General features: G+C 43.0%; 1 protein-coding gene across 1 annotated transcript in view; it reads left to right on the forward strand.

Annotated features, from left to right (window-relative positions):
- Nucleotides 1-27,414, forward strand: part of PEX19 (peroxisomal biogenesis factor 19) — a 743,396-nt gene that overhangs the window by 234,373 nt on the left and 481,609 nt on the right. The window contains exon 5 of the mRNA XM_044059399.1: nt 13,266-13,427. Within this exon, the coding sequence (XP_043915334.1) occupies nt 13,266-13,427 (162 nt within the window). The remainder of the gene's footprint in view (nt 1-13,265; nt 13,428-27,414) is intronic.

A 27,414-nucleotide genomic window follows, 5' to 3' on the forward strand; every position in this document is an offset into this window, starting at 1 on the left:
CACGTCCGGGCAGCGCTGGTTAGCTAGGGCTAAATTATTCCCGGCTCCACCGAGTCTCCTCTTCAGTTTTTCCCTTGAAAGTAGTCTAATTCTCAACCTAAGCACTTAGGTTCATAGGTAGGTACTAGGCTATCTGCCTGAAGACATTTATAAGCCTAGCCGGAATGTGTCGGCTTTCGCCGCCCCCTTAGATTAGTTCCCTGTGCCTCTGTCCAGCAGAGCTATTGAAGTGATCCCTGGGGTAAACTTTTTGTTTCCCATCCACTTGCCAAGGTTTCTCTTGAAGAGGGTTAGTGAGGAGCTCTGCCTAATGTAGATTGGAATCTTGTTCTAGAGCATGGGAAGTCTCTGGGACAGGAATCTATCCCTCTAGCACGTCCTATTTATTGTTGTGGTCAGGTTTAAATCCTTGGAGCGTGTGGCCCGAGTGGATATGGTTTTCTTTAAGTGGAGCATGTCCGGCAGTTCTATTTTGGACATGGCCTTGTATGTCAGGCAGAGATCACCTCTCAGTAGGCGGTATGCAACCGAGTACAGCTGGAGTTTCTTCAGTCGAGCTGCATAGGGCATCTGCTTGAGGCCAGTGATCCTCTTGGTGAGGAACTTCTGTGGTCTTTCCAGTTGTTGCAGGTGTCTTGTAAGGTACATCCCAAATGGGGCATTGTACTCTATGATGGGTCTGATGAGTGATGCGTAGAGGGGCCCAATGACCTCTTTCCATCTTGATGCAAACCCTTTTGTGATTAGCTGGGCCACATAGAAGGATTTTCTAACCACTTTGGCAATGTGATTATCAAAGGAGAGGTTACTATCTACCTGGGTCCCCAGATCCCTTATTATGTCTTCCGTATTTAGGGGGCTGCCACCTATGTGGTAGTTTGTGGGTACTTTGTTTTTTCCAAAGGGGATGACTGTGCACTTTTTGGCATTTAGCTTGAGGCCATGGTTTTGACACCAGGTATCTGTCTCAGTGAGACCCTTTTGGAGGATGTCAGTGTCAGCCGGAGAGTCAGTTATAGCCCTTAGTTTGCAGTCATCTGTGAACTTTGTCAGCCATAGTCCTCCTGTGCTTGCCTGTTCCTCTGTGAAGTATATGCCGAACAGGAGGGGTCCTAGGACTGAGCCCTGGGGAACGCCACTTGTAACCGGTTTAGAGTTAGACCTAGCTCCTGCAACTCTTACCATGTGGGTTTTGTCCGTGAGCCAGTTGGCAACCCATCTCGTGACTTAGGGGTTTATGTTCAGGCTGGTGAGCTTGTCTATAATACCTGAGTGGGGAATGGTGTCGAAGGCCTTTGCGAGGTCTACGTAGGCTGTGTGGACCACCTTTCCCTCATCTATAGCCTTGGTAACTGTGTCAAAGAAGTCCACCAGGTTTAGGAGGCATGATCTGCCCTTAACAATGCTGAACTGGGTAGGGTCCAGTGTTTGGAGGTTTCCAATGTCTCTGTTAATGAGATCCATGATGATGCGCTCCATAGCTTTGCAGACCAAGCTAGTCAGGCTTATAGGGCGGTAGTTCCCAGGGTCCGTTGTGGCTCCACCTTTGTGGAGTGGAATGACTGTTGCTGTGTGCCACTCTGTGGGCACGTAGCCTGTGGAGAGGCTAAGTTTAAACTGTTTGTTTAGGTGAGGGGTTAGTTCATCTTTGAGCTCATGTAGGACGCAGCCTGGGACACCGTCCAGTCCCATTGATGGTGTGTTTTTGGCTTTGGAGAGGGCTGTTTTAACCTGAGTGTCTGTGATTTCAGGGGCACTACATTCTTCTGGTATAGTTATGGACCCTTTTGGGGGTGAAGTTTGCACTGAGCCGGTCTGCCATGATGTTGGCTATATCGGTCGGTTCAGTGTATTTTGTGCCATTCTGCACTAACTGAGCAGATCTGAGAATTGCCACTTAGATTCTTGACATAGCTAAAGAATGCCTTGTGGTTATTTTTGGAGTCCATGGCAATTTTTCTTTCGAAGCTAGCCTTGGATGATTTTATGAGGGAAGCTAGTTTCTTGCGGGTACTGATCAGAGATGTCTTCTCTTCTTGGGATTTTACTCTTTTCTGTACTAGTTTCTAAATATATAAATTAAATATATAAATATTTCTAAATATATAAGTTAAATATATAAATTTATAGTTTATAAATAATAAATAATAAAATAAAATAGTTTCCTCCTTCTGTTGTATGGCTTGTTTATGGCAGGGGTCCACCAGACTGTTTTCCTTTTCTTGGAGGAGTAAGTCTTGGTTTTATTTGGGATAGCATGATCCATGCATTCTTGTAAGTGCCCGTAGAGTGCATTAGTAAAGGATTTTGCATCTTGGACAGCGTTATCCTTTAGCGTAGGGGCTTTGAAACTTCCCACCTCGGTCTTAAGTAACGTGGTTTGCTTTTGAAAAATATTTCACAGTGGTTTCTTTGACCGGGGGTGTTGGCAGAATGTGGATATCCAGAGTGATTAGTTTATGGTCAGATCTAACCACCGAGGGGTTGACCTCCGATGTGGAACACCGGTTGCCCATGTTGGTGATGACCAGGTGCAATATGTTGTCACCTCTGGTGGGGGTGTTGACCAGTTGATCCAGGGCATTTGAGTTTATAAATTCTAGGAAATGTTGAGCAAGAGAGTTTGTACTTGAGTAGTTCTCCCAGTTAATGTTTGGGTAATTGAAATCACCCAATTTCAGGGTGTTTGGCAGGACCTTTATGTTTCCCAGTGTTTCCAGGAATGCGGAGTGGGGGTCCTGGGACATGGTGGGATATCTGCAGCAAGCTATAATTTGAAAAGCAGTTTTGCCCATTGTTAGTTGCATGTGGATGATCTCTGAAGCATCGTGCTGTGCCACTAACCTGGAGGTGTGGGCATCCTTGATGAATATGGATACTCCCCCACCTTTTGTATTTCGGTCCGGGTTTTGTGGCCGAAGTGAATGGTATGAGTTGTAGCCTGGTAGTGCTGGGGTGCTCTCTGGAGCCTTAAACCAGGTTTCTGTTACTGCACAGATGTCGACAACTCGTGCCACACATTTCGGCTACAGAACATGGACCGAAACACAAAAGGAGGGTGTGTGTCCGTATTCATCAATGATACCTACACCTCCAGGTTAGAGGCGCAGCATGTTACCTCTGAAGTAATCCATGTGCAACTAACATCGGGCAAATCTGCAATGCAAATTGTGGCCTGTTACAGATCACACTCCATGAACCAGGACCACCACTCCACCTTTCTGGAGACACTGGAAAACATGAAGGTCCTACCTAACACCCTGATATTGGGCAATTTCAATTACCCTACCGTTAAGTGGGAAAACTACTCAAGTACAAACTCCCAGGTCCAGCGCTTCTTGGAATGTATCAACTCAAATGCCCTGGTTCAGCTGGTAAACTCCCCTACCAGAGGTGAAAACATATTGGACCTGGTCATCACCAACATGGTCGACAGGTGTTCCGCACCAGAGTTCATCCCATCACTGGTTAGATCAGACCATAAACTAATCACTCTGGATGTCCACACCACACCACCACCCCCAACCAAGGAAACCACAGTGAAAAACTTTTCTATAGCAAACTTCACCTTACTTAAGACAGAGGTGGTAAGTTTCACAGCCCCATGCTGAAGGGTAACAGTGTCCAAGATGCAGGAACCTTTACAAATGCACTTTATGAGCACCTACAAGGATGCATGGATCGTGCCATCCCTAGCAAAACCAAGACTCACTCCCCTAAGAAATGGAAACCAGTCTGGTGGACCCCTGCCATAAACAGGCAGTACAATAGAAGGAGGAAACTAGTTCAGAAAAAAAGCAAATCCCAAGAAGGAAAGACATCCCTGATCAGTATCAGTAAGAAACTAAGGTCCTTCATAAAATCATCCAAGGCTAACTTCGAAAAAAAATAGCCAAGGATTTCAAAAATAACCACAAAGCCTTCTTTAGCTATGTCAAGAATCTAAGTGGCAACTCGCAGATATGCTCTGAGCTAGTGCAAAATAGCACAAAATATACTGAACCCACTGATATTGCCAACATCCTGGCAGATAGATTCAGTGCAAACTTTACCACCAAAAGGGCCCACAACAATACCAGAAAAGTGTAGTGTCATGGAAATCACAGGTGAAAACAGCCCTTTCAAAAGCCAAAAGCACAGCATCAGTGGGGCCAGATGGTGTCCCAGGCTGCGTTTTGCACGAACTAACCCCTCACCTAAACACACTGTTCAACCTCAGCCTCTCCACAGGCTACATGCCCATAGAATGGGGCACAGCAACGGTTATTCTGCTCCACAAAAAGAGGAGCCACAACTGACCCTGGTAACTATAGCCCCATAAGCCTGACTAGCCTGGTCTGCAAGGCTATGGAGCGCATCATCATGGAATTCATTAACAAAGACATTGGGAACCTCCAAACACTTGACCCGACCCAGTTCGGCTTTGTTAAGGGCAGATTATGCCTACTAAACCTGGTTGACTTCTGTGAGACAGTCATCAAGGCCATAGATGAGGGGAAGGTGGTTCACGCAGCCTACCTTGACCTCGCCAAGGCTTTTGACACCATTCCCCACTCGGGAATTATAGAAAAACTCACCAGCCTGAACATAAACCCCTACGTCACGAGATGGGTTGCCAACTGGCTTACAGACAGAACTCACATGGTAAGAATAGCGGGCTCCAGGTCCAACTCTAAACCAGTCACAAGTGGTGTCCCACAAGGCTCGGTCCTGGGACCCCTGCTGTTCGTCATATACTTTTCAGAAGTACAGGCAAACACAGGAGGACTATGGCTAACTAAGTTCGCCTATGACTGCAAACTGGGAGCCATAATTGACTCTCTGGCTGACACGGACATCTTCCAAAAGAGCCTTACTGAGACGGACACCTGGTGTCAAAGTCATGGCCTCAAGCTAAATGCCAAAAAATGCATAGTCATCCCGTTTGGGAAAAACAAAACGCCCACGAATTACCACATAGGTGGCAGCCCCCTTAATACAGAAGAGGTAATAAGAGATTTGGGGACCCAAGTAGATAGTAATCTCTCCTTTGACAATCATATTGCCAAAGTAGTTAGGAAATCCTTCTATGTGGCCCATCTAATTATTAAAGGGTTCGCATCTAGAAATAAACAGATTATAGTGCCCCTCTACTTGTCACTCATCAGATCCATCATAGAGTACAATGCCCCATTTGGGAAGTACCTCACAAGACACTTCCAACAGCTGGAGAGACCACAAAAGTACCTCACCAAGAGGATTAATGGCCTCAAACATATGTCCTATGCAACTCGAATGAAAAAACTCCGGCTGTACTCAGTGGCATATCGCTTACTCATGGGTGATCTCTGCCTGACTTACAAAGCCATGTCCATCTCAGAATTGATATATATATATATATATATATATATATACACACACACACACACACACACACACACACACACACACACACACACACACACACACACACACACCACAATTTTTTTCTGAGTTTAGGTAACATCATGGTATTTTACACAGAGGTGACTGTCACTGCTATGTAGTCATAGTAAGTTACTAAGCTATTGGCCCTGAGGCCCTTATAAACCTGGCCCAGAAGTTTGCCCATGTTTCGACAAGTCAGCACCTGTCCAGCAGGGACACAGGTGGAATGCCAGGGATGTATTTTCTGTTCCCCATCCGGTTATCCAGGTTGTGCTTAAAAAGGGTTAATGAGGTACTCTGCTTGACATTGACAGGGAGTCTATTCCACAGAATGGGTTGTCACAGACCAGGTTGAGATCGCAAGTGTGAGTTACTTGAGTGGAGCTTGACTTGCAGCTATGCAACAGTCCTATCAAAGCAGGGTCTGAGATTGCTTTGTATGGGAGGGTGGCGTAATGGCTAAGATGTTTGCCTTACAAACACAAGGTGCAGGGTTTGAGTCCCACAAGGGATAATTGGCTAGGCTTAAAATGGCTCGCAAGGGCAGTTAGCTTAGTACTAAACTATGAACTTAAGAGATCACCTCTGAGGAGTCTGTATGAGACTGAATAGAGGGACAGGGCTTTTAGCCTATCTGTAGCGTAGATGTTTGAAGCCCTGAACCCTCCTGGTGAGGAACCTCTGTGGTCTCTCCAGCTGCTGCATGTGCTTTGTGAGGTACATGCTGAAAGGGGCATTGTACTCAATAATTGATCTTATAAGGGAAGGATACAGGATGTTATGACCTTCTTGTCCCTGGATGAGATACCTTTCCTAATGTAGTGGGCCATGTAGAAAGCTTTCCATGCAGTGGAGGTAATATGGTGGTCTAAACTCAGTTTGCTATCAACCTGGGTACTCAAGTCCCTCACGACTGGTTGCGTGCTTAGGACCTTGCTGCTAATGTGATAATTTGTGGGGAGGTCACACTTCCCAAAGGGGATGATGATGCATTTTTTGGCATTCAATTTGAGGCCATGTTTCTGGCACCAGTCTTTTGTTTGGGTGAGACCCTCTTTGAGAATGTCCACATCACTAGGGGAGTGGATGACAGCACCCAGTTTGCAGTCATCTGCAAACCTCGTCAACCATAGCCCACTGGTTTTGGCCTGCACGTCAGAAAAGTATATCCCAAACAACAGAGGCCCCAAAACTGATCCCTGGGGTACACTGCTCATTACAGGTCTACTGCTTCAGGTAGTTCCTTACTTTGACTGTGTGGGTTTATCAGTGAGTCACTTTGCTACCCACCTGGTGGCATACGGATTGATGCCTAGTTGAGAGAGTTTACTATTCCCCACTCGGGTATAATAGATATTGAAGGCTTTGGCTAGTTCAGGGTAGATGGTGTGCATTGTCTTCCCCTCGTGCATGGCTTTGGTGACTGTCTCAAAAGCGTATCAAATTTAACAGGTATGGCTTCCCCTTGATGAAGCCAAACTGTGTGGGATCGAGTGTTTGGAGGTTGCCAATATCCTTGTTAATGAGGTCCATGATAATCCGTTCCATTTCCTTTCAGATCAGGCTAGCTGGCTGATGGGTCTATAATTTACTGACTTGGTGGGCACTCCACCTTTGTGCAAAGGGATGACAGTGGCTGTCCTCCACTCGGCTGGGATGAAGCTGGTACTCGGGCTTTGGTTGAATAGGGTGCCTAATGGTGCTGCAAGTTCCTGTCTGAGTTCATGTAGGATGCAGCCTGTTTTTCTGTTTAGCTTGTCTTTTACTATTTACTGTAATAATATAACAAGAATGCAGAACTAAATGTTTACACTTTACCTGTCGCACTTATTAACAGCCAGATGCACATCGACTTTGTGCTTGTGTAGGTAAGGAATAAAAGCACCAATCACAGACTGTGTATGTACCACTGCTCTAGTCACTGTCATTGAATGTGATCTGTGTAAGTTCTCTTGGATTAGTGCCTTCATTGTAATTTACGTGGCTTTTTATGGAAAATTAGAAGAGTATATATATTACTTGTTACTTGTACATATAACTTGGCTCTGACAAGGGCAAAAATGCTCATCTTTTGTTTTTACTTAACAAACTATGGTTTAAAAAAGCAATATCAGGTTGGTTTTAATTAGAATGCAAAGTGATCTTTAAGAAGGATCTTACATTAGAAATGATGACAGTTGTCTATTTTAGCAATTTGTATGCCAGTATCATCCCTGTACTATATTAAGAATTGAAAAGGTTTTCTAGTTGGTGCCAGCAACATAACCACCATGGATTCAAAGCTAGTTGTTCTCTGGTTTTAAAATATTTGTGAGTTACTGTCTTATGGCCTTTTTTATTCCTCTGTCAAGGTTCATTTATTGGCCACTTCATGTCTGCCCATGAACCCTCCTCTTTCAAGAATATTTTGACATGCAACTGCACTGCAAGGGATTTTGCATTAGAGGCATCCAAGAAAACTGATGGTCCCTCTTTGGGATCTTGTGTTAGAGAAGCTAACACTTGCTCCATGTGAACCTGCTGATTTAGCTTACTTGACGTTTATTAACATGGGAAATAGTTTTACTGATTGTTTTGACCTCTGTAAGGGTGTCTGAGTTGCAGGCTCTTATGGTGAGTCAGCCCTATTTCTTTTTCCATAAGGTGTGGGTGTCCTTGAAAACGAATCTTCCTTTTATGATTAAAGTAATTTGTGAGTTTACTTGAAGCCAAACTGTTGAGCGCTTCATTTTCTTTCCTGAAGCTAAACAATGGAGAAGAAAGGATACTCCATACTGTGGGTGTTCGCAGACAGTTCAGGTACTGTGTTGACACAACTACATCTTTCACATCTTTGAATCAATTGTTCATTCCTAGTGAAGGTAAGAGGAAGCCACCTGTGTCGAAATAGGCTAATTCCAAAAGGTTGTTACTTTGTTATACCCACCATAACAAAACTATTCCAGGCAGGGACAAAGCCCACTCTACCAGGGCTTTGGCTTCATTTTTGGCTTTTTGGAAGGGGTTGGATTCTGGAAGTATTGCAGGAGCTGCTACTTGGCTGTCTGTACATACGTTTACAAAGCACTGTAAGCGCAATTCCTTCTCTAGGTCTGGATCAGGCTTTGGTTGCTCCATTCTTCAGGAGCTCCTGGTTTCTTCTTCCACTTCCCAAGTGTAGTTAGTTAAGGTAATCTACCCACATATCTAAGGCTACTGAAGCAGTTATCAATATGATGGACATAATACACTTGTGTCAGTTGAACTTACCACAACAGTAGATGTTCGAATGATCACTGCAGTAGCCATTCCCTCCCTCCACCCCCTTGTTTTTTGTTCTGTTTTTTATGCCAGGGTGTGGACATTTATTTATTTGTTCGTTCCTAGCATTGCCCTTTTATGGCTAATCCTTGCTCTCTGTCTGCTGGCAGGGCAGCTCTGAAGGGCTTACCCATCCAAATTTGTTTTTAGTCAGCATAGCTAGGGCTGCTTGACAGTTTGGACCTGTGAGAGGTGCCTTGAAGCTTTAGAAGCTGGCCAGCTGTAATATCCTTCCTAGGAAGTAACCCATATAGCTAAGGCTACTGCAGCTGTGATCATTCAGACGTGTACTTTTGTGATAAGTTCACCTTAGACAATTGTACTTTATCCAAGAAGCCATGCGACCTACCCTTTGAGAATCCTACCTATCCCAGTGGAAGAGATTTAAAGTTTGGTGCCATAGGAATGGACAGGACTCAACCAGATTGAAGATACTTTCTGTTTTAAATGGTCTGTGTGAGTTCTTGCATACAGGTCTGGCCTCTTCTTCCACATCAAAGCCCCTACCTCTCAGACATATCTGCCTGTTTACTTCTCAGTCCACCACTTGTATCTAAATCCAAGGGCAAGCTATTCTTAAAGGGGTTCTATATCCAAGGAATCCCCTCATCTGGACCTCACTTTTTGCTGGGATAGCTTAGTCTCCTTTGAACCAGCAGCATCAGCAAATCTCAAATTCTGCACCTGAAAAACTGTTGTTCTCACTTTAGGTAGGAGAGTTTCAGAGCTTCAGGTACTCATTATCTTTCACAAGGACAGGGCGACCCTGAGGGCTTAACCCTTCATTCATGCCCAAAGTAAAGAGCAAGCTGTCTCTCATCCAAGCCATAAACCTCCTTATTTCTTTTCGAATCCATAGAATTGGGGGGGGGGCTCCTTCACTCTCTAGATGTTCTCGGACAGCTAAGATTCTATTTAGACAAAACCAGGTCCGGTCCAGTGTGTGAACAACTGTTTATTTCATTCATGGATTCAGTTTTGGGTCATTCAGTATGTAAGCAAACCATTGCAAGCTGGACCTCTAAGGCCATCTCTTTTTCTCTGCATGGAAAGTTTTTGCCCTCTTGCTAATACTACCATGGCAGTGGCATCCCCTGAGGCCTTTTACAAAGGATGTCGATACCAGGGTCGTACTGGAAGCTCCCCCTGTGTCTCTATACACCTTCACTAAACACTACAGGATTGATTCTTTTTCAAGATCTAGAGCTGCCTTCACTAGGTCAAGGTCTAGAGCTGTCTTTGCTAGGTTAGTCCTTTCTGGCCTCTTGGATATTTCTGCTGCTTATTAACTGGATATCCATGTGTTCCCTTCAACTTTGGGAATCACCCACTGGTAAGAGTACTGCAACAGTAATTTCAGTCAGGACATAGTAAAGTAGTATAAGAACTTACCATAACAGTAGATGTCCCACTGCTAACAGTTGCAGTATTCCTTCCACCCTATTTCCTCTCTGATTATTTCTGCTAGCTGTCTCCCTCTGTTCCTACCCTATAGACAATACCCTGTGACAAGGGGAGATTCCTTACCACTTCATGGTTCATCCCTCCTAGCTGACCATTTTTTTCTCAGGGGTCTTCAGGCTGCTGGCTTGGAGGTAGTGTGAAGAATTGCACTCATTTTTGCCTGTATATCCCTCTGTTTGTGAGCTAAGATCACACGTCGGACATACATTCCTGGGAAGATAAAACTTTGGTACCACAGCTGGACATCAGTGGTGATAACCTCTTGGTTAAGGATACTGTAACAGTGATCTGTAGGAGATCTGCTGTCATAAGTTCTTACACAACTGTACTATCCAAATTCTAACCCTCAAGTAGTTAAGCACACAATTAATTGTGGGTACATTGCTGTGGATATCTCCTGGGTAACTGCTCCAGGGACAGTTATGAAAAGACATGCTTGTATAAGACTGCATTCATTCCTGGAGGATGTGAAAGCTCAAATATTTAATGCCCCTCTGGACAAGGGCTACATAACTGGTAACACATTGCTGAAGTTTTCAAAAAGTTAGAAGCGAGATAGGTAAATTCATGCAGAGAGTTAAGCGGCTATTTTTTTTCTCCATTCCCTACATTTTAAAGGAAGCATCTTTCCAATGCAGGTCCAGTTGTAGTTTTAATCGTTGGTATTATGGAGAAAGACAAAGTCTTGGGCTTCAAAAAATGTGGTTGCTGCAGCCTCAAAGTCCAGTTCAGGACACGCTTAGTTGTATAGTGTGCCTGGGGCAAGGTTACTTGAAGCAAGACCATGAAATCTGTAACCATGATGCTGCAAGAGTGCATTAGTAAACTGATTTTATTTATTTACAGTTTGTTGACTGGTTGCTCCTACTGTGCGAGTAACCTGTTCTCAGGGGAGACGTAAGGTAGTATTCATAGTGAGTAAGGGAAATTTGGCCATGGCTCCAGTCAACTTCCCCTATACTTTTTTTTTTTTTTTTTTTTGATAGGTGCCTTGGGATCTTTTACATCCACCTGAGCTATCTCCAGCTTAGGCTGATGAAACCTCTCTTTAACATCTGATCTGAAGAGTGGTACAGTCAGGAGTGCAGCAGTGTTAGAAAATTAATCCATGTACATGGAGTGGGAATAGAACCTACATCCTCCTAATCTTACAGCACCAAAGGTGAGCATGCTACTTGTTGAGCTGCTGACATTGAAGTAGAGTTTATTTCTAGTAGCAGTATATTCCCATTGGTGTTGAGACTACCAAAACCAAAAAGGTCAGCTCCACTGAGGACCTTCAGAGATAAAAGGACAGAAAAGAAGTGAAAAATAGAGAAAAAGAAAGTTAGAGGAGGCAAAGCCTTCCTCTCCAAAAATTGTCATGTCCGAGGCTCCTGCAGTAAAAATTATGCAGGTTTATCTTTCAGGGACTACATAGCTGGAAGTTACTATTATTCCATATCCCTCTCTCTAAGGAGGAAACATAGCTTCTCCTCAGAGAGGATCTTGCCTAGGTATTTGGATTGCTGTCCTCCTCCTGCTGTCTCATTGAGGACACAAGATTGGCAAGGCGCTGCTCATATCGACTGTGACCAGTTGATGTGGTCTTTGGTCAAGGCTTAGACTGAGTCGGATGTCTTCTCATTTATCCCTCCGTATCTTAGACAAACTCAGAAGATCCATCTCATCTACTTCAGACCCTTCTTCCCTGGGCCTGGTATTTGCACTGGGAGTTTTTCTGGTTTTGTCTGCTTTGGTACCACTGGCATTGTTTGTATTGGCACCAGGGTTGCCAGACGTCCCTATTTGGGCGGGACTGTCCCGAGATCAGCAGTCTGATCCCGAGTCCCGCCCTGCCGGTTTAAATCCCGGCCAGCCTCCGCTTTTTTTTTTTTTTTGATTGGCCCGTATACCTGGCATACAGGCCAATCAAAAATTGCTAAACACGGAGCTTCTTGTGTTCCGCATTAAACACGAGAAGCTCTGTGTTTAGCGATTTTTGATTGGCCCATATGCTGATATACGGGCCAATCAAAAATTGCTAAACATGGAGCTACTTGTGTTGAATGCGGAACTGCAATGCATTAAACACGAGAAGCTCCGTGTTTAGTGCAGAGCTACTGAGCGAGCTGAGTTCTTTAATATGGAACTGTGTTTATTTATTTATTTATTTATTTATTTTTGGTCTTCACTTGCTGTGAGAGACCTTCTGGTTTTTTTTTTTGTCCCTACCTGTGGGGCTGGAAATCTGGCAACCCTGATTGGCACCGACCTTTCTTTCTTTCCAGTGGTCTCAACACGACTGGTGAGGTTTTGCTACTAAAGCTAACAAATACGTCTGTTTCTTCACCAAGGGGAACAGTGTTTCACAAAGGCAACTGGTTAATGATTTCAAGGCAGTGTACAGGAGCAGCTAAATTTTCTTGGAGTTCTGAAAATACAGACATTTGGAGAACTGGTTTACTTTTCCTCAAAAAAAAAAAAAATATATGTCCAAAGTGCATCTCTGATCCTTTGAAATACTTACAGTAGTAGTACATGGAGTAAAATTGTATGTAGGCAGGTGTGCTTTATGTGGATTAGGTGTGGCAGTGTTTATTTTATTTTTGGTACTTTTATTTCGAAAGGTTTAGCAGTTTTTGGGGTTGTTCTCATCTTTTGACTTCTGATGTCCTGTGATCTGCCATGCCTCATACAGCCATGTTTTCTTTCAGTGGAGGATGGGGACATGGAAAGGGGTCCTAATTCTGCTGCATGTACAGACCGACTCATACGTTTTGCACCTCAAGCTTTTCTGTAAAATCTGTTCTGGTTGCACTGTTTTACTTTCCTGCTTTGATGCTCTCACTTCCAGCAAGGGACTGCTGAACAGACAAAAACAGTGACTGACTAGCTAGATTTTCTACCAGTTATGTTTCTGGTATTGGATACAGGAGCTTTTTCTTTTCTCTTTGAGCCAGCTGAATTCATTGCCATTTCTGTTTTGTGAAATTGCAAATTTTTTGCAGTTAAGTTTACTTTCTGTTTTGCTGTATCATGTTGTGATCCATATATAGATTACTGAGTAATGAAGTTTTATTATAATTTTATTCATTTATGCATTTATTTTTCAGAATGCTGGCCTGGCAGAGGAGGAGCTAGTAAAAGCAATGGAAGGACTTGGAACAGATGATGAAGCTGGTGATGGAGGCATTTTACCCATCATGCAGACCATTATGCAGAACCTTTTATCAAAAGATGTTTTGTACCCATCGTTAAAGGAAATCACAGAGAAGGCAAGTTTGAAAAGAAAATGTGTCCAAATATCTTGTAAGACCCTGTAGCTCTGCTGCCCTTTTTGATGTACTTGGTAAGGCATAGAGGTGATTGAGAGTAGTGGTATCTTGGTGTGCTTCTATCTTGATGGTAAGGGATTCTTTTTTCTTTGTGGATGTGTTCGTAACCCCCATAACACTGGATAGTATGCACTGATGTTAGTGTGCCCTTGTGCATGTGCCCCCCAGCACTTATGTGCTACAGATGATTTCCCTCTTCTGCCTTACTTTGTCCTCATGCTTGGCTTTCACCACAGGTCATATCCTGGCAGAAAATATCGGAGGCCTGGTTAGTACTGCTTAGTCTTCTGCTCCACCCTGTGGCATGTAGTTTGCTACTTGGACATGAATTGTCAGTTTTATAGATTTGAATTTTGGCTCTGCATTAGCAGGCAAGCACCCCCGCATTTTTGCAGTTGTGAGGGTAAAGTTCAGTTGCCAAAACTCTGCCAGATTTGCACATTATTAAAGTTATTGTTGCATTATTGCCTCACAGGAAGAGATTCTCTGGTTTGTTTCTTAGCTGAGGTGCCTTCTGTGTGGAGTATGCGTGCCCGGGTCTCTGCTGAAAATGGGCTCTGTCCCAGTCAGTCTTGGGTAGCAATGGTTCAGTTAAGGCACAAAATAAAACAGTTGCTGTTTTATGTGCACATAACGTACTTAGTAATACGTAAAAAAAAATAAAATGTGTGTGTGTGTGTATATATATATATATATATATATATATATATATATATATATATATATATGTATATATGTGTATACATATATATATATATATATATATATATATATATATATATATATATATATTAGAGCAGGTCATGCATGTCACTTTTAACTGTTGTTCATAATGGTATACTCATATGACAGGTATTCAAAAACAGAACTGAACACATTGGTCATGTACGTGAAGTCTAGTAATGTGATTAATTTACATTGGTCTCTGAATGTGGTCAGGCTGCTTCAAATGTTACTGCATGCCTCTGTGGAGAGTGTGTGTACCAGACCAGGAGTATGTTGTAAATATTTCAACATCCACATAAGCATGCTTATTTTTATGTTTGTTAGTTTATGTTATTTAAATATTTTTTTCTATGCAGGTTTAGCCATTGTAATGAAATATTTCTTTAAAAATATATAGTTTGCTGTGAGAAATTGAACTGAATTATACATGCCATATGACTGCATAACATGGAAGACCCTTTGCATAGCACTTCTTCCAGACCATTAGAGCGCTCATTTTAAGATTTCCTAATCTAGAACAGGAAGCAGTCAGAAATCTAAAGCTAAGGAGAAGTGGACTGTTTGGCTTAGGCGGATAGCTCAGACTGTCTTAATTTTATTTATTTGTAAGTAGACTGAGTGTAGCACCCTGCCCTTTGTATTATCCAATTACCAGTACTTTTGTTTGATGTCCTGGATGTTCTTGGAAAAGATATTGACTTGCTGCTTCTTTTAATGTTGCATTACCCATTCAGAGTAAATGTTGTAGTTTAACCCCTGTCTTTGGAAAAGGGGCTTTTTTTTGTAAATTCTCTCTTGGATGTTCCTTTTTGCATGTTGCTCTGCCAGATATGTGCATCTGTCATATCTCATTTTCAGTGCGTGTATTGTCTTGATGTGAAAATTGCAAGAGGTTTTCATTAAGCAAGCAATACGGGCAGGAGCCACTTGTACTGATAGCAAGATAGCACTAATTTAAAATAAATGCTGGAAGATCTTAAACACATTATGACTAGCTTTTTTTTTTTGCACTGCTTGTCCCTTCTGTCTCGCGACCATCAGCCCCCTCTACAGTCAATTGGCCTATTTGTTCTCCATCACCAGATCAAAGGTCATCGGGGTGGTTTGAGGTTTTCCCCTTTGGTTTCCCTAATCCCTAACCCAATTACCTAGCAAGGGGTAGTGGAAGGGTGAGCAGTGAGATGACAATGGAGGACATTCCCTCACTTCCAGGCATTCCTGTCCCACTGCCTGAGGCATGGGTGGTGAGCTTTCTGGTGTCTACTGGGAGGTTAGCACCATTCATTGTGCCCCTGAGTGGACTAAGCCCCTCCCTTTTCCCTGGGAGAGACATACCCCTTCACTTCTCCCACCCCCTCTTGGTTGTCCTAGTGGTGGGACTGCTAGTTGAACTTGGTCATCTAGGCTGCAGTTGGAACCCCCCCCCTGCACCAATGGAACCAGACTACATTGTTACTATTAAAGTGTGGACTGCAGAAAGTGCTTGAGCTAAAAGGACAACAGCAGTGTGTGTGTGTGTGTGTGTGTGTGTGACTTGTAAAGCAAGAGCCTGTTGTATACAGCATATGCAAGAACATAACCTTCAAGTAAAGTGAGGTAGAAATGCTTGATCATTTTGTATATTCATTTGCTAGCTCTATCCAGTATGCTTAGGGGCCTAGATAGTACCACACGCATGCACACACTCGCATGTCAGTATTGATAATTTTTTTAGGTTATTCATACAGAACAGCCTTTTCAGTTCTATCTCTGCTTACCTTCATTTAGGTAACATGTTTTGCTTTGCCTAAAGTCCGTTATTTTAACAGCCAACTGTTGACCTCTTAACTGCTGAGCATTTTTCAGAAAGTCTTTTCCCTTTAGTAGTGGCTGCCCCGCGGGGCTCTATGTTTTACTCTTTGAATAGAAATGCTCCTGTGTTCAAAACAGTTTGACATTTTTTCATGTAATTTTTAGGCAATGTTACTTGCATGGTTAAGTATAAAACGCCCTTAAGTGGAGGTTCCTACACTCCACAGCAAACGAGCCACTACCTCCTAAATGAAGAAAATAAATTTTAAATGCTGTTTTATACTTCAGCATATTAAAAAGAGGAAATTGCCATGTTTACACAGAAATTCATACTTTCAGCTTGAAATCTCAACAGTTATACCTTTGTTTTGATAGCATTTCTTTTTTAACTGTAATACACTTTTACTCTCAAATGATTGTTCTTTTAGCACTTGGCACAGAAGACTAAGGCTGTGAAATATTAATAAGCAGCAGCTGTTCGTAGTCCAGGGTATGAGTTCCTTAGCCTCATCTGACTTCTGTGTTACTTTAAGTGTCTCTCTAAACCAGACAGACGTAAGGGGAGTTGAGGAACTGAGCTACACTCCTCAGTGATCGCTTGGATCTTTTACATTGTAACTATGCAAGAACCTATAAATGTTGCTGTTTGTCAGTTTCATAAAGCCATTCAGGCCTGAATTTGACGGTCTTGAAATGGGATCATCTCTTTATTGCTTCAAGATATTCTTATTAAATTTTCAAGACAAGAACCCTTGGGCTATCAGCTTTTTACTGATTATTCCATAACCTAATAACAGCTAAGGAAATTAGTCATCAGAAGTTCCAGTTTGTACATGGATGTCAGAACAAGAAAAATATGTGAATTGTACATGGGGTATCAGAACAAGAAAGCTATGTGCATTTTGGTGCAGCTTGTAAGAAAAACAGAAAATATCACATTTTAAAAAGAATATTACCTTTGGTTATTTCACAATAACTTGCAAATAAAGTTCAGGTATATACTGAAATGGTTAGCCTGAAAAACAATGTGATGTACATGTTTGGTGTGAACCAAGTGATAGAAAAGAAAGCACTCAGAATGTTAAGCAGTGATTTTACGTAGGAATGTTAGACCATAGTATACACACCTTGTGAAATATATAACAACTAATATCCTGACCCCAACTAAGGAATGCATTTAGCCAGTGGTTCTAGGTATAATGACTGGTGTACAACTTTGTCCGCATGTAGGGTTCTTTGTTGCATTTAAATCTAAACTGATTGGGGGAGTGGTCATAATTCCAGGGGCAAAAGTATTTCCTGTCGAGGAGAAATGTATGTAGGATTTTCAGTTCTGAAGTAAGAACAACTTGTGAAAGAATGATTTGTCCTTGACCAGTAATGCTGCATTCTTTGTATGCTGAGCAGAAATGTATAAAACACTAAAAGAATAATATAATAAACGATGTCAAACTATGGCAGTGAAGGTCTATGAGCTCCTGCATTTGATGCCAGTGTATAAATGGTCTTATGTCAGGCTGCCATTTTTCTTCATGAAACTTTCAGTAATAGTAAAGTGTTCACCTAAAAATAACAAGCAGTATAACTGCTGTGTCTTTCTCGATTTCAGTGCAGCTCAGCCTTTTCAGTGTCCCACTTAGTATGTCAAATTTTTACTTCTGATGTAATGACATCTTAGTAAATTTGTATTCTGGGCCAGTGCTGCATTCTGCATTTTAAGCAGAGGCAGAGTTCAACACCCAGTGGGAAAGGAGTACATGCAGTTTGTCAGAATATGATAGTGAAAGCATATAAACTCTTGCTTTTTACCTGTGTGTAAAAGGCCATATTTCAGTCATCACTTGAGGTTTCATTACAAAGCTAGTATTAACAGCAAGATGTTCATTTAAGAAATGTACCCATGACTGCCATTCTAACCATAGGGATTTCAGTGCAGTGTAGCACTAAATATGAACACACCTCTTTGGGTACCTCAAAGCATGGCATTTGATCCATGACGAGTCACAGCTGAGATGTAAATTCTTTTACTGCTGTAGTGTGTATGATTTTTACTTGTGATCTTTTGACAACTCAGTAAAAATGTGACACCAGAGTTGTATTTTTACCCTTGACGAATATTAAGCACAACACCTCCAGTAGAAATGGAGTACAATGCTTAATGTCAGTCTGTGACAGCAAATAACTAAAGAACTCTGCATTTGCGGTCTGTGTATAAAATATCATATACTCATTATTTATGTTATTTATTTATTAATTTTTTTTTTATTGACTAGGAAAGCCCAAACTGGGCAAGGCCCATTTTCAACAGTGGCCTGTGATGAAAAGCTCCAACAGATGCATTTAAGATATTCATGGCAAAGCAAATTTTTGCAAAGCTACATTACACAGCTCTTAAGACATCTAGACCAAATAGGTAGTTGTTCTGTAATGACACTATACAAAGATAAAACTGTTATTTCTTCTGTGTTGGCGCTACACAGAATGACAAATTCCAAGTAAAAAAAAAAAAACGTTTAGTATGCAAACAGTTCATACATATGCGACCACTAGACATTAGGTATGACTTGTAAGACATGGGTAAGTTGCTTTACAATATCGATGGTAGGGATAAATACAGTTGAAAGATCTATGAACAGTAGTCTGTAAATAGATATTAGTTAAAGCTAAAAGAGGGAGAGAGGCATTGTACATCTGATGAGTTGAGTAGTTTTGAGATTTCGTTATTAAACTTTCAGTCTCTGATAGTAAGACGTTTAGCTATAACATGTGTCTTAGACTGTTCTGTTTTTATAGATTTTACTGCAGCTCATCGAATTTCATGCCATTATTTTGGTTGCATCAAACCATGGAATTTGATCCATGACATGTTACAAATGTAAGAATTTAATTACTTTTTTGTCAAAATTTATAGGATTTTTTACTTATTTAATTGCAACTTAGTACACCTGCATTCTAGACACTAATTTCATGCTACCACCTATTCACAGGTTGTATACTCCCACTCATAGTGAAAACTGGGTGTAATGAAAGAGTGGGTACCAGCTGCCTTGAATTTCATATTTTGGTTTGAGGCTGTATGTCAGATCCTCTGACAGTTTGTACCAAAGATTGCAGGGAATTGTAATGATACTTGGATATAAAATGTACTCATGACAGCCCTTCTACACTCTTGTATTACACTGCACCGCAAGCCTGATTTACATAGCATCACATTGATATATATCAGTCACACTGCCCTTGTGGGGACATGGCGTTCAGGCTTCATACTGTATATGTAAACAGGAATGTTCCAGTGTTCTTCGTGTTTTACTGTTGCAGTCATTACATTTCGGTAATCTGCTGGCAGGTTGCCCTCAGTCGGCCTGATTAACAAAGTCTTGGGTCCTGTGTTGGTTGCTATCCCTTCTTCCATGACGTCAGGGGTATAAAACATACAGCCGACACAATTTTCATCAGTCTTTCTTGCCGCGCGGTGCCAGAAGCAGTTCGCAAGTGCTGGTCGGCCGACTCCTGAAATTTTCGTTTTCGAGTTTCAGAACCAAAGTCTTCAACCTAAAGTTAAGTACCCCGTTGGGGAAACTTTTTCTTGGTCCTTACCGATGTCAGTAAAAGTTAATAATTGTTTTACTTGTGGGAAGCAAATGCCTCATAAGGATTTTCATTTGTACTGTATTCCTTGCCTAGGCCCTGACCACAACGTGCCTTGCTGTCGGTTTTGTGCTAAATTTAATCAATGCACTATTAAGCGTCGGTATATTTTTGCTTCAGAATATTTTGGCTCAAGATTTAACTATCCAGAAATGTCATCCATTAGAAATCCAACTACTGGAATACACAAAAAAAACGCAAAGAAAAAGACAGAGAGAGAGAGAGACCATCGAGGTCCAAAACCGACGACGAAGCTTCTCCTAAGCCAGTCGCCGGTTCACCGGTTCTCAGTGAGGCGCTTTTGCAGCCCCTGATACCCACTACTTTTGATTCGTAGGCCTCTACTGAGACCCATTCTGAGTCCGGTATGCCACAAGATACTTTAAGTATTGAACCCACGGATGTCTCTACCTTAGATGGGTCCAGAGCTGCTAAGCAGTCACCGGCTTCTGAGGGTGTTTTCAGGCCTAAAGATTTGTGTATTAAACTGACACCATCTTCAAAACCTAGGCCAAAATCAACTTCTATGTCTAAAAAACTGACGCTTGGTCCACGTGCACAGGCCCCTATGCTTAAAAAACAAATGATTAAAATGGCTGAGGATTTAATTACCTTGATCAGGGGTTCCCACCCCCTTCCTGCTAAGAGGCATAGGCAAGGCACTGACTATGAATCATCAGATCAGGTTTCTATTTCTTTTGATTCCTCTTCTGATCAGGAATTATCTATTCCACCTTATGAGGACTCTGATGCAGAAGATTCCATCCCTTCTGCTTCTCCTCCTGAGGATTTTTCTTTTGGAGAAACTTTGCATACCTTAAGGGAACACTTTGACTGGGAGAGTCAGGATTTCTCATAATCTAAAAAGAGGCTTAGAGATTTCCTTCTTCTTCCTCAGCATAGGCCTTTGACTATACCTCCTGTTCTAGACATTGTTGATGATGTTTTCTCAGAATCCAGCATGGCTCCTGATTCCCTGCCTCTGGCTCGTAGTAAGCGAGGCAGATATTACAGGGTTCCTACAAATTCCTCTTTAAAAACCCTACTGCTGACCCTGAAACCATTTCTCAGGGTCCCAAGGGTGTTAAGGCTTCTACTGCTAAAAATCCTACCCCTTCTGATAGAGACTCCAGGGTGCTGGATATATGGGGTAAGAAGGTTTACATATCTGCAACCTTGGCAATCAGGGCTTTAAACTGTCAATTTCATATGCTTAAATATCAGCAGCATGTCATGGGCTTACTTAAACAGAAAATGATGTTGATTTCTGACTGTGTGGAAAATGAGTTGCAGGATTTATTGCATTCAGTTGAACAAGTTGGAAAGCATACTTTGCAGTGTGGTTTTAATTTCTTGGAGGCCTCTTGCAAGGGCCACTGTAACTGGATCTGTGATAAGAAGGCATGCTTGGCTCAAGGAGCAAAATCTGTCTGATCATGTTAAAGCAAAATTGTTGGATGCTCCTTTACAACAGGGCAGTCTATTTGGTAGTAAGGCAGAAGAAGTTTTGAAAAAGATGGAAGATAAAGCTAAATCTATGCAAACTGTAAAAGATTTCCTACAAGTGCAGCCACCCAGGTTCAGTAGGCACTGGCCTACTAAGAACTGGTCCTTTCCAGTACCCACCAGAGCCTCTCAGGTCAAACCCAGACACTCCAAAGGCTCCAGGTTTCAGTCACAAGGAACTTATAGAACAAAACAATGTGGTGCCTCCACCTCCAAATCTGGAAGTAACAAGGTACCTTCCTATGGAAAACAGTCTCAATGACTTTCCTCTGCAGTCACCAAGCACTTATCTTTTGGCCGCCCCTTTGGGGGGGGGAACTGGCACTTCATGCAAGAAATTGGCAACTAATTACCCAGGACAAGTGGGTTTTAAATATAGTATCCCGGGGATACCAATTTCATTTCCACACATTGCCAATCCCATACGGATGGCCAGATCTGCCTCCAAATCACTGGGCAGAGGCCCAGAAACAAGTTATGTCCCTCATGAATATGGGGGCTATTCAACCAGTACCAGAAAAGGAAAAGGGACAAGGTTTTTATTCAAGACTTTTCCTGGTACCCAGAAAAGACAAATCATGGCGTCCAATTCTGGACTTATCCATTCTAAATACATTTCTGGACATTCCAAAATTCAAGATGCTGACTCTACAACAGATGTTCATCGTGCATACAGCTGCAGTAATCACAGATGGGTTCTCTGCCGTCAGGCGGTCCCTCGGTCGGCCGAATTCCAAAGTCTTGGTCCGGCGTCGGTTGTCGTCGCTTTCTCTTCTGACGTCAGTGAGGCCAGAGTATACAAGACACAGCCGACGCCATGTTCTTCAGTCTTTTTTGCCGCGCGGTGCCCGAAGCAGAAGCAGTTCGCTAGTGCTGGTCGGCCAGCTCCTGAATTACGAATATTTTGGAATCCGAAGTCTTCATTAAAGCTAAGTACCCCGTTGGGGAAACTTTTCTTGCCTCAGACCGATGTCAGAAAAAGTTAATAATTGTATTTCTTGTGGGAAGCAAATACCGCATAAGGATTTCCATTCCCGCTGCATACCTTGTTTGGGCCCAGACCACGACGTCTCGGGCTGTCGCTTTTGCGCTACCTTCAATAAACGCACTATTAAGCGTCGGGCGGAGTTCGCCCAGCACTACTTTGGTAAAGCTTTTGATTATAAAATGTCGTCGGACACTCCGACTACCGTTTTGACCAAAAAACGTAAGGAAAAGGACCGACATGTGAGGCCCGTGGTCCCCGCCGACACCACGCCAAAACAGGCTACACGTGGTCCGGTTCTCAGCTAGATGCCTTTGCAGTCCCTGACTACCGACGACACTTCTTTGGCGGTGTCCTCTGTACCCGAGACCGCTGGGTCCTCGGCCCTTTCCCAGACTACAACCGAAGCCTCTGCTAATGTTGAGCCTACTAATGTGGATAGGTCCACCTCCACCCATGGTGTATTTAGGCCCTCATCTTCCTTTTCAGTTAAGGCCTTTACTAAATCCAAAGCAGCCAGGCAGCCCATGAGGCCTGTTGTACAGGGCCCATCTCCAGGTCCCATGCCTAAAAAACAGATGCTTAGAATGGCTGAGGATTTAATTACTCTTATCAGAGGTTCTCAACCCCCTCCAGACAAGAGACCCAGAGTGGAGGAAGATTCTCCCTCTTCTGATCAGGGATCCATTTTATCAGAACATTCTGATGCAGAGGAACACTCTTACTCTCCTTTTGAGGATTCGGATGCAGAACAGTCCATTCCCTCTGTATCCCCTCCTGAGAATTTTTCCTTTGGGGAAACCTTACACACCTTGAGGGAACACTTCCATTGGGAAGGCCAAGACTTTTCAGATTCCAAGAAAAGACTTAGGGAATTTCTTTTGTTACCTCAACACAGACCTCTGGCTATACCCCTGTTTTGGACATACTGGATGATGTCTATTCGGAGGCTTGTCTTAACCCGGATTCTCTGCCTCCTGCACCAGTCAAACCTGATAGGTATTGCAGAGTACCCAGCTCTCACCAATTTCTCTTCAAAAGCCATAATGCTGACCCTGAAACCATTTCACAAGGCCCCAAGGGATTGAAGGCCTCCACTGCCAAAAATCCACTTCCTGCAGAAAGGGAATCAAGATCTTTGGAAAGGTGGGGGAAAAAGGTTTATACCTCGGCCACCCTAGCCATGAGGGCTTTAAATTGTCAGTTTCATATGCTTAAATATCAACAGTTCCTGTTATCACAATTGAGGAACAAAATGTCTCAACCTGAACAACAAGATTTAAAGGAGTTACAGGATATGATGCATAGTGCAGAACAAGTGGGTAAACACACCTTACAATGTGGTTATGATGCCCTAGAGGCCTCAAGTAGAGCGGCAGCTACAGGATCAGTCATTCGCAGACATGCCTGGCTTAGGGAACAAAATTTACCAGATCATGTGAAAGCTAAACTTCTAGATGCTCCTTTACAAAAGGATGTGCTGTTTGGTACTAATGCTGAGGAGATACTACGGAAAATGGAAGAAAAAGCCAAATCTATGCAAACTGTCAAAGCCTTCTTACAGGTCCAACCACCACGTTTTAGCAGAAATTGGCCTTCAAAAAACTGGTCCTTTCCAGCCACTGACAAGCCCCAAAGAGGTAGATACAGACGCACAAGGGGCGGAGGGCAATCACAAGGATCATATAGAGGCCGACAATGGCAAACACCAGCAGCAAGAGGTGGCGAAGACAGTGCACAACAATACAGGAAGCAAACCCAATGACTCCCTCATTTCCATGCCAAGCATGTCTCAGTTGGCAGCACCTTTGGGAGGAAAACTAGGACTATTTGCAAGCAATTGGCATATTGTCACAACAGATAAATGGATCCTGGACATTATAAACAGAGGCTACAAATTTCAATTTCACACTCTTCCAAAAATAAGAGGCATGCCAAACCTGCCACAAAATCAAAGGGCAGAGGCACAACTGCAAATTTCAAAGCTCATAAGCATGCGAGCTATTCAAGAGGTACCTACTCACCAACAAGGTCAAGGTTTTTATTCAAGACTTTTCCTGGTACCAAGGAAAGGAACCGACTGGAGACCCATTTTGGACTTATCCACCCTAAACACATTTCTAATCGTACCAAAATTCAAGATGCTCACATTACAGCATCTTCCCATGCTGGGCAAGGAGTTCTGGCTGGTAACATTGGACCTCAAGGAGGCATACCTGCATGTCCCAATCAGACAAAGCTGCAGAAGGTACCTCAGATTTCTTGCAGGTTCAATCCACTATCAATTCTCTGCATTGCCCTTTGGCTTATCTACTGCGCCCAGAGTATTCACAAAGTGCCTGGCATCAGTGATTGCCTACTGCAGACTACAAGGGATACAAATTTACCCTTATCTGGACGACTGCCTGATCTAAGCCGACAGCAAGAACATACTTCTGGAACATCTGGCATATGTGACACGGTTACTGCTTTCTCTGGGATATACAATCAACAAAGAGAAATCAAGGCTAACACCATCCCAGAAAATAACTTTCCTGGGTGCCAACTTGGACACAAACACCCAGATGGCCTACCTTACACCAGAAAAACAAGGGCAACTATCTCAATACTTCAGAATACTAGCAAAAAGTACCAGGCTTACTGCAAGGAAAATCCTGCAGGCTCTGGGATTCATGGCATCTTGCATTCTATTAACCCCATTTGCAAAGCTGCATATGAGGAAACTTCAATGGAACCTAAAAAACCTATGGTCTCAACACAGTCACAGTTTGGAAACAATAATACCAATAATTCCATGTTTGCAAAAGGAATTTCTATGGTGGGCCCAAGCATGTCAAGCAAACAAAGGCCTCCCATTCTGCAAGCCTCAAGCAAAACAAGTCATAACCACAGACGCCTCAGACTACGCCTGGGGGGCGCACATGACGAACAGGTGCATTCAGGGCAAATGGTCCCAAAAGGAAAAGCACCTTCACATCAATCAAAAAGAAATGCTAGCAGTGATAAATGCAATTACAGCTTTCAAGGACCTCCTGCATCCAGGGCAATTACTGATAAGAACAGACAACACCACGGTAATGTGGTACATAAACAAACAAGGAGGAACACAGTCATACCCCTTGTGCAGACTAGCCATGACTCTTTGGAACTTGGCTCAGGAAAGACAAATCAAACTTCAAGCACAGTACTTGCCAGGATTGGAAAACACACTGGCAGACAATCTAAGCAGAAAAATGACAGATCCACACGAATGGAAGTTGCATCCTCAGGTGTTTGCAGAAATAATCCAAGCATGGGGGAGGCCAGACATAGATCTTTTTGCCTCCCACAGAAATCAATTGGAAAAGTTTTGTTCAAAGACCTTTCACCCAAAGGCCTGGAGAGTGGACGCCCTTTCATTCAGTTGGACAGCATGGACAGTTTACGCATTCCCACCTCTGCCTCTTCTGCCCAAGGTGCTTTTGAAAGCAAGAACAGACAAACCGAAGATGATACTGATTGCTCCAGATTGGCCAAGGCAACACTGGTACCCACTCCTGAGGAGCCTAACACATACTCCTCCCTGGTCCCTGCCTCTAATGCCTCTCCTGCTGACTCAGCACAGCTACAAAACTCTTCACAGTCAGCTGAAAACACTCAATCTCGCTGCATGGAAAATTCCTTAACACCACAACAGAACCTACTCTCCAAGGAGGTACAGGATGTCATTTTGGAGGCCAGAAGGCCAGCTACTAGAAAAGCTTACTCCGCAAAATGGAAGCAGTTTTGCTCTTGGAATGAGAAAAAAGGCCAGGACCATAGAAAAACTGTACTTGCCTCAGGTATTACAGTACCTAGCGGAGCTATTGAACAGTGGACTTTCTTTTTCTTCCATAAAAATCCATGCCTCCGCCATCTCTGCAGAATTCAACACGGATCTTCCTTTATTTTCTCACCCACTCTTACGACAGTTCCTCAGAGTGTCTAAGAATATAAGACCACCAAGGAAACAACCAATACCAGCCTGGGATCTTAATTACATACTAGAAAAATTAACATTGCCTCCTTTTGAACCAGCTGCCTCAACAGATTTGCAATATTTGTCCTGGAAGACAGCCTTCCTTCTGGCCATCACTTTAGCTTGTAGGGTTTCTGAACCTCAGGCCCTCATGGCGGTGCAGCCCTTTCTCATTTTCCATCAGGATAGGGTTTCCCTTCGTACCAACCCATCATTTATGCCTAAAGTGGTATCCAGGGTAGCTTTAAATCAAGCCATACACCTACCCACCTTTTACCCCAATCCTCAAAACAAAGGGGAAAGGCTGCTACACTCCTTAGACATCCATAGGCAGCTTCGTTATTATTTGGACAGAACAAAGTCCTTCAGGAAATCAGAACAACTCTTTGTGTCCTATGCTGTAGGGGCTCAAGGGAAGCCAGTTACAAAGCAGACTATTACAAAGTGGATAGGCCACTGCATACGGTTTTCTTACTCCTATCATGGGAAATCTGTTCCTGCAGGTATCAGATCACACTCCACCAGGGCCACAGCTACCTCTACAGCCTTCCTCAGAGGAGTTCCTACCAAAGATATTTTGGAGGCAGCCACCTGGAGTTCTGTACATACCTTCACAAAACACTACCATCTGCCTTTATATTCCAGAACAAGAGCAGGCTTTGCCACTGCTGTTTTGCAGGGCATTCTGGCTCAACCCAGTTCCTCCTAGTACCTACCACCCAGTGCATAGCTTTGGGATTCTACCCATCTGTGATTACTGCAGCTGTATGCACGATGAACATAGTACAGTTTTGTACCTACCATAAATGTAGATGTTCGAGTGCTAATACAGCTGCAGTACAGGTTTCCCTCCCTCCTTCCCCACTTGGTAAAGGCATGAGGCCTAGCGACCTCTTCATACTACCTGACTGGGTTATCCGGCTATGTTTTATTTGCTTGCTACTACTGATTTTGGATTATATTGCATTGCTTGTATATGCATATAAGCACTATTTAGGTATTGCCTTCCTTCTGGGGGCACCTGACATCTGGGGCAAGAAAGACTGAAGAACATGGCGTCGGCTGTGTCTTATATACTCTCGCCTCACTGACGTCAGAAGAGAAAGCGACGACAACCGACGCCGGACCAAGACTTTGGAATTCGGCCGACCGAGGGACCGCCTGTCGGCAGGGAACCCATCTGTGATTACTGCAGCTGTATTAGCACTCGAACATCTACATTTATGGTAGGTACAAAACTGTACTTTACTGCATATGCTAGGCAAGGATGCCTG

This window comes from Protopterus annectens, chromosome 17.part0 (genome assembly GCF_019279795.1).
Source record: "Protopterus annectens isolate FY-2018-M chromosome 17.part0, PAN1.0, whole genome shotgun sequence".
In the NCBI taxonomy this organism is placed as follows: Eukaryota; Metazoa; Chordata; order Ceratodontiformes; family Protopteridae; genus Protopterus; species Protopterus annectens.